The sequence below is a fragment of the Phyllobates terribilis genome, unplaced genomic scaffold, assembly GCF_046119375.1.
Source record: "Phyllobates terribilis strain yellow unplaced genomic scaffold, ASM4611937v1 Scaffold_2__4_contigs__length_985480577, whole genome shotgun sequence".
Lineage (NCBI taxonomy): Eukaryota > Metazoa > Chordata > Amphibia > Anura > Dendrobatidae > Phyllobates > Phyllobates terribilis.
Window position 1 is genome coordinate 293970444 of NW_027362762.1, and position 13065 is coordinate 293983508.

A 13065-nucleotide genomic window follows, 5' to 3' on the forward strand; every position below is an offset into this window, starting at 1 on the left:
TCCCCATCTTGTGGCTATGTGCCCCATCCAGGTCCCCATCCTGTGGCTATGTGCCCCATCCAGGTCCCCTCTTGTGGCTATGTGCCCCATCCAGGTCCCCTCTTGTGGCTATGTATCCCATCCAGGTCCCCTCTTGTGGCTATGTGCCCCATCCAGGTCCCTATCCTGTGGCTATGTTCCCCATCCAGGTCCCCTCTTGTGGCTATGTGCCCCATCCAGGTCCCCATCCTGTGGCTATGTGCCCCATCCAGGTCCCCTCTTGTGGCTATGTGCCCCATCCAGGTCCCCATGTTGTGGCTCTGTGCCCCCTGTGCTGTTCTTCACACACATAAAATAGAAAAAAAAAAGATGATTCTCACCTGTCCTCCGTTCCCTCGGCGGCCTTCCTGCAGATGTGGCCCGCAGGCACCATAGAGTCCGACCCCTTGACGATCCCGACCTGGTCCAGGAGGAGCCGCCGACAGCAGCGCTGCATTGCCGCACAGAGACTGTCTCCCAGCACAGCATTTTCAATGTCAGCCGCCAGCCAATCAGAGGCCAGCAGCTGACATCTGCATATGGCAATGACGTCATACTCGCTGCGCCGACACGCAGATATCAGCTGCTGGCCTCTGATTGGCCGGCGGCTGGCATTGGAAATGCAGTGCTGGGAAACAGTCTCTGTGCGGCAATTCAGCGCTGCTGTCGGCGGCTCCTCCTGGACCAGGTCGGGATCATCAAGGGGTCTGTGCCTGCGGGCCGCATAAAGCAGCCTCAGGGGCCGCATGCGGCCCGCGGGCCGCGTGTTTGAGACCCCTGGTCTAAATAATCATTTTGTGCATGTGAGCTCTGAAGAAAGGTAGAGTTGCCGTAGAGGTGAAGAACAATCCGCTGATCTGAGGGAGATTATTCACTTCTTTGTTTCAATAGAATTGGTTCATCTTGTATGTTTTTTTAATAGCAGATCATTCACCAAATTTCACAATAGAAACTGCATGTGTTGAATAGATCTTTTAGACCTGAGGTGGCTGATATACTTACTTCAAAATTGCACATAAAAATGGAAGTAATATCCTTATGGAAAGTTTTCCTGGTTGATATTCAAGGTGTTGTTCACTACCTTTATACTGATGACCCATGCTTAAAATAGATAATCAATATCAGATCGCTGTGGGTGTGACACCTGGCACCCGCACCATCAGCTCTTGCCACGGCCGGATGTAAACAGCGTATGGAGCAGAGCAGAACAGCTTTATACATTGTTTAATGGCCATTGCCGAAATGAGTATTCAGTGTCCATCAAATCTGACTGACAGCTGCGGCCTGTACAGAGAGGTGTGAGATTTCAGCAGCAGAACGGACCCTGAGGAGCTGTCACTCAGTCTATGTGAGCGGAGGTTGAGGTAAACTTTCAATAAGGATTATACAGCCATTCTGGAATGAATTTTCAAAGTAAACACAGTTGTCTTTTCAGTTGTAACAGATCTATTTAATAATGTTTTCTAAATAAATATATGTCTAAAGTATTGTAAGTATTAGATGGGCTGCTAACGATATCTTGTGAGAATTTTATGTCAATAGCACATTTAGAAATCTACTTAGAAAATTGGTGACGTGTTCAATACTTATTTCACCCGCTGAATGCGATTTGTATAGTGAAATCTGATGAATGATCCAATTTAAAATGTAACCAAACAATACTTTAAAGGGACTGTCAGCACAGAATGACTGTTCAAACAAAGTACAGGCGCTTGGTGCTCCATGGCGGGGCCAAACATTTAACTACATCTTCCCATCTGCTTATCATCTATCTCCTCCCTTCTCTAGCGGTATGAAGCCAGAGCTGTCAATCAAATAAGAGGAGGTGGAGATAAGGGGAATACAAGCAGGTAGGAAGGTGTATTTAAATGATTGGCCCAGCCATGGTGCACCGAGAGGCGGGTCTTAGTTTGAACAGTCATTCTGTGCTGACAGTCCCTTTAAACAGTATTTTTTTATATTACCAAAAAATGCCTATTGTCAACTAACATTCAGAAATCAGAAAGTGTTATATTTTGAATGGTTATTGATATATGAGATGAAGTCTTCGAGGCGGAATTCTCGGATAGCTATATTTTATATTACAACTTTAATATAACGTCTGAAAAATCTGACTTGAATTAAGCCCCTTTAATTTGTGGATATAAACAGATTCAATGTTTAGTACACGGTCTCCTATCTGTGATTGGTTACATTCACAGAAAAACCCAGAGAATTACGCCAAGGAAATCCCACAGCATCATAACTGTGTCTATTCCTGCTGCCCGAGGGTCTTTCCGTCTGACTGAAAATCTTTCCGCTCTGTTTTATCAGTCATCACAGTGACAGTCTCTTGTCTTCATGTTTCAACACAACTGAGATATTTATCTTGGACCGTGCCTCTATATCTAGAATGTTTTGTCTAAAACTATATAACTGTCCTCCTTGCTGTACTTTACTACCATATTCTCTACAGTAATGTTACATAAGGGCTTTCACTTGGCTGATAAGCCAAAATATCATAGTAATAGATGTCCAAGAACATGTGCTCTTAAAGGAACCTGTTATGTGAAAAAACACAACCCGCAGATATGGGGTTAATCCGCAGGTTAATAGTGTTCTGACGCCGTGCGGCCGCCGCACTGAAAGCCTGGCTGCCGGGAGGAAATTAACTTTAACCCTCCCGGCAGCCTCAGGATTTCAGTCATAAAGGTGCAGCGGGCGTGGCTTCAGTCATCGTTCAGTACATAGTGAATGGCTGTAACCAAGCCCTGGCACTGACTGACAGCCGGCTCAGCATTGCATCAGTGCTGCCGGGAGGAGTAAAGTTAATTTCTTTCATCAGAACATTATTAACCTACAGATTAACCCCACATCTGTAGGTTAATAGCGTTTTTTTCACATGACAGGTTCCCTTTAAATACATTGCTTTCTGTCAGGTAGAAGCGGTGGCCGTAGCATTAGTTGGACAGTTTACCCAAGAAGATAACCTTTTCAATAGACATTCTGGACCCAATTCATCACAGAGTTTTTGCCAGAATTCTTTCGTACAACGCCTTGAAATGGCACAAACCTTTTGCAGAACTCAAAATTGTGCAAAAATGTAGTAACTTTTGTAATTTTATACCAGTTTTGGCTTGCTTTGCCAAAGTCAGCGAACTTTAAGCAGGACAGTGTGTGGTGAAGTCCAACAAATGAATCCTAATTTCCACCACAAGTGTGCCACAATTTAGGTCAGAAATATATGCTAGCCAATGACTGGAATAACTTTTTGGTGGTGGAGCATGCCAGTTGTAAATTGTGTCAAATTCATTAAGAGGCATGAACTCATCTAACTCAAATGCTCCCTTCATTAAGACTGTGGAGCAAAACACCAGTTTTAATGAATCGAGGCCTATTTCTATTCAATGGAGCCAAGGCTTTCCCCAAGGCTTCAATGGTCCAATAAATGAAGATATATAGACTTCCAACTGGAGACATAGAATGGCAAATCAGTTAAATCTGGTATTTCAAGTAACACAAAACAAATTACCTCTTTCAATTGTACCTTGTATTGTCTGATGTTAATATAAAACATTTGGGACAATGTTTTCAGAAGATTTAGAGCAAGTCATGGACATAAATCTCCAATCAACTAAAAATCGGTTACCCGGTCATCTAATTATTGCGATTTATCAGGCCAGGTCATCTTTTCATTGCTCCATAGCCATGTTCTGCTGCTCACATGGTTATGGTTGAGGATTGCAGTGGTAGGTACTTGCAAGCATGGGCACTTTAACCAACTTGTAACTATGCAGTCCCACACTCTGCTTTCTGACATTACTGTCATAGGCAGAACCAACAGATTCAGACATTTGGACAACAGAAGATCTTCTGTGATATCTGACTAGACGGGCGAGATCCCGCACTTTACCCACATTAATAAGCTTTGTGCACCTATGACTATCCCCCAGTTCACTGGTTGTTGGCTGTCCTTCTTTGAACCAGTTTTGGTAGCTAATAACCAGATTGTACCAGGTACACCCCACAGGGAGGAATGTAGTTAAAACTTAGTCTTAAAACCCAAAACGTGTAAGCATTGTTTATAATATGTGCACAGTCTGCCAATTTTTTTTTTAATCCTATATGATTAAAGGCTAAGTTTTAACTACTTTCCTGAGATATCCTATCTCTTGACAGGTTCCATTGTAATGAGATAATCAACATTACTCCTTTCACCTGTCGATACTGATCGAAGTATATGTACATATACATTCTTCTCTCTTCCATACCACATATATTTTTATACAATGTGACAATGCATGTGAGGTTTAGCGTTCCACACTTGTCAATGAATGTGGTAATCAGCATGAAAACATCAATTGGTCACACTGCTGGCTGTGAACAATGATTTATTTTACAAAGTGCCTTTGTAAAATCAACAGTTTTATGTATATAAAGGTTTGGAAACGTTTTAAAGAATGTGCAGTCCTGACTAAATACACACACATAATGTAATTCAGCCCCGAGCCCAGCAGAAAAGATTGATTCCTGTAATGTTACTTCCTCAGCTTCCTTACCTACTTCTTACTGTCGCTATAAAAAAAAAAAGAGTCTACGACAAAAATACTCCTACAGAAAAAGACCTCTGTGGCCTTCGCTAAGCGTCTTAATAATATCGGAGATAAAAAGTCAACAGCAGGCATTCTTTAAAAAAAAAAAAGTTGGCATGGCTTCTAAGCATTGTCAGTGGGAAGCTTATCAAGGAAATTCAGGCATTTTACTTTATACATTTTCAAAGTCAAAATTTACCAGGGCCATTTCCGTCATATCTTAAAGGAAGGATTACACAATATTCTGCACACTGTACTCAATGTACTTTATAATGGGTAACAAATGCAAGTGATAATGTTCCCTTAACATATAAAGAGCTGAGAAAACAGATGCAACAAGTCTTTAGAATTAAACCCCTTAGTAAAAGATTCCAGGATGTAGCATTATATTTCAACTTAATTAAACCCATTCCAATTTTCATTACTTTGCGATTTCCTTCCCTTTTTCCAAGTCATAAATGTTTCAATTTTTCTGTCGACATTTTGTGCAAGATGAATTGTAGTTTTGAATGACAGCATTCACTTTCCACACATTGTACTGAATAAAGGGGAAAAAAGTTCCAACTGCAGTTCCGTCATCTTATTTTATATTGCATCACGGAAGGGGTTCCTACGAGTGGCTCATGGGACCATGATATGTGGCTCGCGGCTTTCTGCCCGCTTGGTGCATTAGCACCAGGTATAGCAAATCATACAGGAAAGCAGATCCGGATGCATATACAGTTAAAACCAGAAGTTTACATATACTATAAAAAAAGACATATGCATGTTTTTCTCAGTAATAAAAATGCCTTTAAACATTCTCTCTCTCTCATTATTCTGGCATTTGGCAAATATTAAAAATAATGATAATCCTAATTGACCTAAAACAGGAAAGGTTTATTCTGATTTCATGTCAGATATTGAGAAAAACATGCATATGTGTCTTTTTATATAATGTATGTAAACTTCTGGTTTCATCTGTATAGTGGCTTTGAAGGTGGAGAGATATATTAAGTATGGTACGCTGGAGATAGAATGATAGCGCCAGTCAGAGAAGGTACTGAAAGCTGGAGGCAATACTACGGTGAGAGTGTCCTATAGGAGAATAGCAAAGGTAGGTAAGGTAGCAACTTCTGGATGAAGGTATACTGCCTCAGTGCGATTTTTGCTCCACATTATTAAAAATGTTACACAATTTAGGAAGTTGGCGCAAAGTCAAAAATTATCGTTTTTCTGCTTTGATCTATTTTAGTGATCTTTCACTACCAAAAGATGCAGGTTTTTCAAAAGGGGGCACAAACTGGGCCAAAATAATGCGTGGACGAAAATACACTGGAGGGGGGGGGGGGGTTGGTGAGACTGGAGTGGAGTTGCGTCAAATTTTGAGACTTTTCTTAAAAGTCGCAATTGTTGAAACAGGCGAAAATATCTGGAATCTCTACACTCATTTCACAAAGCAAAAAAACTAAAAACAGCAAGCACATAAATAGACTTCAAGAAAAGGCGTAAATAGAATACAAACAAAAAACAGGCACAAAACTAGACAAAAAACAATCACAAAGGCAATGATGAAACAGGGCCAGTGCCTTTTAATATTAATTGTAAGAATACAGCTGCTGCCACCAAAAGGCCTTATTCACACACTGCAGATTTACGCAGTATTTTTAATCTGCATTTTTTAGAACAAAACCAGGACTGGATTGTAAACAGAATGGAAATTAAATGGAAAGACTAATCATTCTACTTTTCTTTGGATCCACTCCTAATTTTGACTTCAAAGTACAGATGCAAACCTGCAGTGTGTTAATAAGACCTCATGGGGTTGGCTGTCAGGCAGCTGTGTTTAATTCTTTAAAAAACTTCACATATTTGGACAAAGGTACCTCTGATTTTCACAATGGGATTTTTTGAATATATTTATGAGCCAGTAACAATTTGTCTTGAATTTATGTATTTCCATTTTCTTTGCATTTATCTTCAACTCTCGAGAGGAATCCCTTTAATAGACCCACAAATAAAACCTAACATACTGTATATCTTCTAGTCTGCAACTTCACGTCCTACACCTTCCTAGTAACAACCCCTCTTCATTTTCGTTTAACAAGATCCTGGAAACATTCCCTAGAGACTTCGATCCACGTTGGCTTAATGATACCGCCACAAGTGCTGCAGATTTGTCGGCGGCTGTGAATCTCTCATTCCATTAGTGCAATTGTCAGACACTGTGGCAATAACCGAATCACTACCCATGCAGATCCAGGCTCCATAATAAGGCAAAGCATTGCGAAAAATAATAGGAAATTCCATCTAAAGTGATCTCCGGATATATCATAGATGAGTCAGGAGAGAACACTGGATGGCCTGTATAAATGGCTACGCTGTAACTGGATAGGATAAGCAGCAGCCCGAAATGAAGCGGAGTTGGACTGCAGGCTGTGTGAACCTGGCAAGAAGAACGCGGCCAGTAGGTTTCAGACACCTATTAAACAAAGAGTGCTTTAGATTAACCACATCTATCTGTTGTGGAGCAAAGGAGATTGGAAACAATTGCATCAGAAACTGGTCTCCTTCCTAGACACAAAATATCTCATAACAAACCCAATTTTCTCTAAGCTTATTCTAAAACTGAACAGAGAAAAATAACACTGAAAGCCTAGAAGCTATTTTATTATACATTGTAAGAGCTCTCACGGGACTATCAACTTCTTCACAATAACAGAAATATAATATAGGAAAGCACGACTGAAGGGAATATTATATTTAACACATGATACAGATCATATACCAGTTAGAATTTTGATTAAAAATTAAAAAATGGTGTAGTTTAATTACTATAATTAACTATCAAGAAAATATTATTACATATAATTTATAATGTAGTTATTATGGACTATACCATAAAGCCCACCATACATAATTGATAGATTTTGACTGAATGTTTGGCCAGCAGCTATCTCTCCTCAGTCCTCCATACACAGGAATGTGCAACCTCTACTGGGAAGCTCCTGTGTTCTCTATGAAAGAGCCAGACTTCACTGGCAACGGCTTATCCCTCGGAGAACAAAAAGATTGCCCATTGGAAATCCACTAGCCGGATTCTTCTCTCCAAAGACAATCATCTGTGTGGGGGAGAGTCTGGAGGCTAATACACAGTGGACTGTAGACAGATCGGCCAATATCGGCGAGGCAGGGAGAAGACTGTCTAATGAGTATGAGGACCTTATCACCAAAGGGTCCCCCTCTAGGGACTCCCTGTGATCAGCTGTTTTCTGTAGGAAATCTTGACAGGAAATGCTCAACGAGCCACCACAGGAAAAATTAGGCATTACACCGCTCCCATTCAGATAAAAACAAGGACTGTGAAATTCAGGACAGACCTCCATATTAAGAGACGCTCTTGTTAACTGATCTCTGCTTTTACCAAAAGGTGAGGCTCCAGAACTCTGTACTTCCCTGTATTAACTCAGAACTCTAAAGTAGGATACAAGAAAATGGTTCTGAATACGACAAAGGGCAATATGTGCATAGAGTTTGCAGGTTCTGCCCATGTTTTACGAATGAGATTCATCATACATTCCTCAATACTCATTGATAGGTTAATTTGGAATATAGATCGCAAGGTGAGTGATGACAATCTCGCTACAGAGCTGTGGAATATGATGATGCTATATAAATAAAATAAATGTACTTCCTATATGGCAGTTACCGTCATGGTAAGAAAGAAGTAGAATTTCTTGGAATTTTAAGGTTTTGTTTGTCATTATGTTCTAAAAACCACATCTCGTCCTTAGAAGGTCTTAAATTTAGGTAAATACAGCCACAAATGAACAACAACACATGATAATTAACATACCTTCTTTATTTAATAAAACCTTGACCAAAATGCAGAAGTGGTGTCTGAAAAATTAAGTACACCCCATGAATTAATAGTCTGTGTTAGCAGCAAATCATTTTCTGTATGATTTTATCGGTACCGCACATCGTTCTTGAGGTGTTTTGGTCACTCTTTTTAACAACGTTGCTTAAGTTCATGCAGGTTTGTGGCACTATTTTATGGACAGCTCTCTTATAGTCCCGCTACAGCATTTCAATTGGGTTGAGGTCTCCACTTTGGTTGGGGCATTGCAACACTTTGACTGAAAAGTAAAAGAATCATTCTGATTTGCCACTGTGCTTGGGTTCACCATCATGATACAGGACCCAGTTTCGGTTAAGCTTTAGTTTTTGGATAGATGGCTTCACTTTTAACTCTTTGGTATACAGGGGAGTTCTCAAAGACTGCAAGGTGGCCAGGTCTTCTGGTTTCAAAACAAGCCCAAATTTATCACCCATCCAGCACTGTGCTTGACAGTTGGCATGAGGCGTTTGTGCTAATATGCTGTTTTGGTTTTCACTAAATATGGTGCAGGGCATTATGACCAAACATCTCAACTTTTGTCTTGTCTGTTCTAAAGACATGGTTAAAGAAGTCTTGTGGTTTGTTCCTATAAAGAAGAGGCTTTCTCCTGGCAAGCATTCCAAACAAACCATGCTTGTTCAGTCTTTTTTGCTGAACTGTCATGTACTTGATCATTTACCATGCTGCTACCGGAGTCCTTTAGAATCTGAGCTGTAGCTCCTGGGTTTTTTACAATTCCTCTCAGCATTGCATGGTCTGACCTTAAGGAGAATTTGCTGCGATGTTCAAACCTGGGAAGATTGTCAACTGACTTGAATCTTTTCCACTTGTTAATAATCTTTCTCACTATATAATAATTTAACTTACAGCTGATGTATTTCCTCCTTAGCATGCAGAATTCTCCAGATCAGTAAACTGCCAAAACTTCTGCTTTTATAGAGTTGGTCATACTTGCTGAACAGTTAATCAGGGGCATTTGATTAGCAGCTTCCAGCTTTAACTTACTCTCCTCTTAATTCCTATGGAAGATGTAAAGGTGTATAACATTTTGGCCTCCTTTTGTTAAACAATGACAAGGTGTCATTTGTCATGTGTTGCTCTTCGTATCAGGTTGTATTTACCTAATTTTAAGACCTTTTAAAGACCAAATGTGATCCAAAACCAAGGGCTGAAATTACTCTTTAGCCCAGTTTATACATAAAAATCAAAAACACAAAAAAGTCTAGAACCTTCAGAATTAACAATATTGGTACGTTATTAAATGTACAGAACCCACCTTCTCTGGGAGGTAACTATCAATACTCGATGATGAAGTGTCAAACTTGCTCTGCTCATCATCTAAAAATATAACCAATAAAGAAATCATATAAAAGGTTAGAATGTTGAAAATTCTATTGTTAAAAAATTGATAAAAAAAGTAATACGGATTAAATAATCTCTTCCATGTGTTGTCTCAAGTTAAAAAAAAATTCACAACTTTATCTAAGTCAGAGTATGAACCGATGCATGAAATCATCCAGCATTTCATGGAGACCATTCCATGTATGAATGTGGTGTGTCAATGTGCTATTGTATCCTCCCCTAAAATCAGACTCTAAGGGGGTAATAGCCTTGCTGTACAGAATGCTTGGTGGTATACTACTGATTCACACATTATCTTGCATGAGGCCTATAAAATGCCATACACATTAGATGGCTGTTGGCCAAACGATGGTTCAGCCGATTATTCGGTTGGCAGCCATATCTCCCACGCACAGTGGTAGTTTGGCAGACCCCTCCTGTGTGCTCTGTAAGAGCCATGGCTAGATTTACCTCTGAGAAAAGAAAAGGATCGGCAGTCCGAAATCAGACATGCTAGATTCTTAACTTACCTAACAATAAATTGTCTAGGTCCCCATACACATTAGAATGTCGGCCGAACCAGTCTGTATCCACAGTTTTAGCTAATAACAGTCTAAAGTGTAAGTGGAGGTAACAGTTCTTGTAAACAGGATTGTACAATAATAAAAACATTGTGCAAGATAGTACAAAAGCAAATGAAGGTGTGTGGTGTATCTAAAAGCCAAGTGTGGATTTTACGACTGGCTAAAGCCAATGACGGTAAGCGACATTTCAAGCATAACCATTTTTGCAGTTGTCACCAAATATTCCAGACCTTCGTGAGATTCTCCATTCCTCTTCTCCTGCATAGCAGCTTCAAAGTTCAGTTGCAAAATCTTATTAAGAGTGCTGATCCATTCGTCCATTTCTGCATCGCTGTCTGCAGCGAGGAGATAACTACTTTTGTCTTGCATCTTCAACTCAAAGGCAAAGCGCCGCACTCGGTTGTTCTAGAAGAGATTATACAACTGAGATTTTTACCAGAACCATAACGATTTGCAGTCGCAGAATAATTTTAATGACATGTACAAAACTTCTATAACAAAGTATGAAAATAAAAACACTGTAGCAACTAATCCAGGCTTCAGCACTTGACTTCAGGCTGTTTACATGTAAACTGAATTATACATTAAAGGGAGTCGCAGATTTTCCTGAATAAATGGTTTGATTGTAATGGAAGTCTAAAATGTGTTTTACTCCCATGGCTCGAGATACCCAAGAAAAATAATTTATTCCGGTCTTGTGTCACATATAAATTGCTGAGGGCCGGTCTCATGGGTGGGCACGGACCACCCTCAGCACATATTGGGTCCTTGTCTTGATTTTTGTGGATAGCGTCCCCTAAAATCACCTATGTTGTGCCATCTACCTGCAAAGAGGCCGTGCTACATGGCTGAGAGGGTAAGAAGTGTTAACTGGGAAGAGTCAGAAAAGGTATTATGAATGAGTAGGGCTGGAAATGAAACGTTTTGTGAATGTGTGAAAGAGCTATGTCTTGCATTATCTTCTTAATACCAGTTGTAGTGTGGTTGGCAAATGTGACACTAATATTCCAGCATTACCAGCTCCAATGTATATAGAAGTATATATCTATCTGCAGCTAAGAATGTTCTCCCCGTGTCTACAATCCCACATGTACCAGTGGCCTGTATGTAACCTATTAAGAATGCACAGCAAGGTTAGAGGTGTTTTTTTCAGATTTATTCTATAAATATGGGTAAGTGCCAAGTGGAGAAAAAACAGCAAACACTTCCTGAACTGAACATGCTGCTAAGAAAATGTAACACTCCCAACCCCGAGAGGACACCTCCATTCTCAGACACAAAAGCGTCTGCCAGATCTGCGCTCAGCACGGGCTGCACCTTCCTTTCCTTCACATAATTCTGAAGCCCACAGCTTTCTCTGCTTCTAATTAATGCCCTTAACAAATGCAGCGGATTAAGATATAGGATGGGGCGGTCTTCACAAAATTTCTCAGATGAAATGCAAGCACATTTGCAGCAATGCTGAGGTCTAAGAAGCATATGACGTACATGTCAAAGAAAAAATAAATTTAACACATCTAGCAAGGAGCTAAAAATATAAAAGTCTCAAAATATGTTCCAAATTTTTTTGGGAATAAATTAGACATTAAAGAGGACAAAGTCTTATACCAGAAAGAAAAAAAACAGTAGCCATATCTATAATGGATCTGCTCCCTAGGTGTGGCTGAAGTGTACCTTCTGGAGCATGTTAGGAAATGTCCATCAGAAGAACATAGGAGAAGATTGCCCACTATTGTGTATAAAGTTCCCTCATTTTCATTTACAAAAGTAGGTAGCGACCCACAACTATAAACTCCAAAAGCGAGTCCTGAAATCTGCTGGAATATTGGTATAACGGTGACACGTTGCAGCCTAAAAGAAAGTCTTTTTGCATGGGACTGCGGGACTGCTGTCACAACAGAAGGGTATTACCACCTGTATATAGAGATCTAAGCAAAAAAAAAAAAAAACACCAACAGATCTTGCCTTGAGTGTTTAACATGTAAAACAGTGGCAAAACAAGTCCCCGTGAGGCTATGTGCCCACGATGCAGAAAATTTCTGCATCTCCCTGGCAGAAAAAACGCATGCAGATTGTGCATGCGTTGTGCATGCGTTTTTCCTGCAGAATACATGCGGATCCACATGCGTTTCCGCATGCAGATTGACAAGCGCTTTCCAGGCGATAGCATCACTTGGAAAGTGCTTGACAACTAGGTCACTCTGTATAAATCCATGCAAACAGCATGGATTTATACAGTGTGAACCGTAAAAATTAAAACAAATAAAGCTATACTCACCCCCGAGGCCCCGGCGTGGCTGCAGCGCTGCTTCCTGGCTGGTTCCCGGCATATCGCGAGACAGAGCGGTGAAGGGCCTGCGGTCACATGACTGTGACGTCACCGAAGGTCCTTCAGCGCTGCTGGCATTCAGAGAGAAGACGCCGGACAGGTGAGTATAAACTTTATTTGTTATTTTATTCTTTTTTTTACAGGTACCATGGTACCCAGGTCTGGATGAGAGTCTCCTCTCCTCCAGAACTGGGTACCATCCGCACATAGAGACGCATAGAAGCCGCTTGTAAAAATGTACAGTCGCGGTTTCTATGTGTCTCAATGCAAGTCAATGGCGGGAGTTCCGCTGCGCTTCCGCAAAATTAAATGACATGCTGCGGATCTATAATATAACCGGGG

The 13065-nt window shown here is 40.5% G+C and overlaps 1 protein-coding gene across 16 annotated transcripts in view; it reads right to left on the bottom strand.

The window, feature by feature from the left end:
• The window catches only part of DOCK9 (dedicator of cytokinesis 9), a 260724-nt gene that overhangs the window by 100231 nt on the left and 147428 nt on the right, over nt 1-13065 (bottom strand). For all 16 annotated transcript variants that reach the window (XM_073664186.1, XM_073664183.1, XM_073664180.1 and 13 more), the window contains 2 exons: nt 10625-10799; nt 9746-9807 (listed from right to left, as the gene is read on the bottom strand). In XM_073664186.1, the coding sequence (XP_073520287.1) occupies nt 9746-9807; nt 10625-10799 (237 nt within the window). The remainder of the gene's footprint in view (nt 1-9745; nt 9808-10624; nt 10800-13065) is intronic.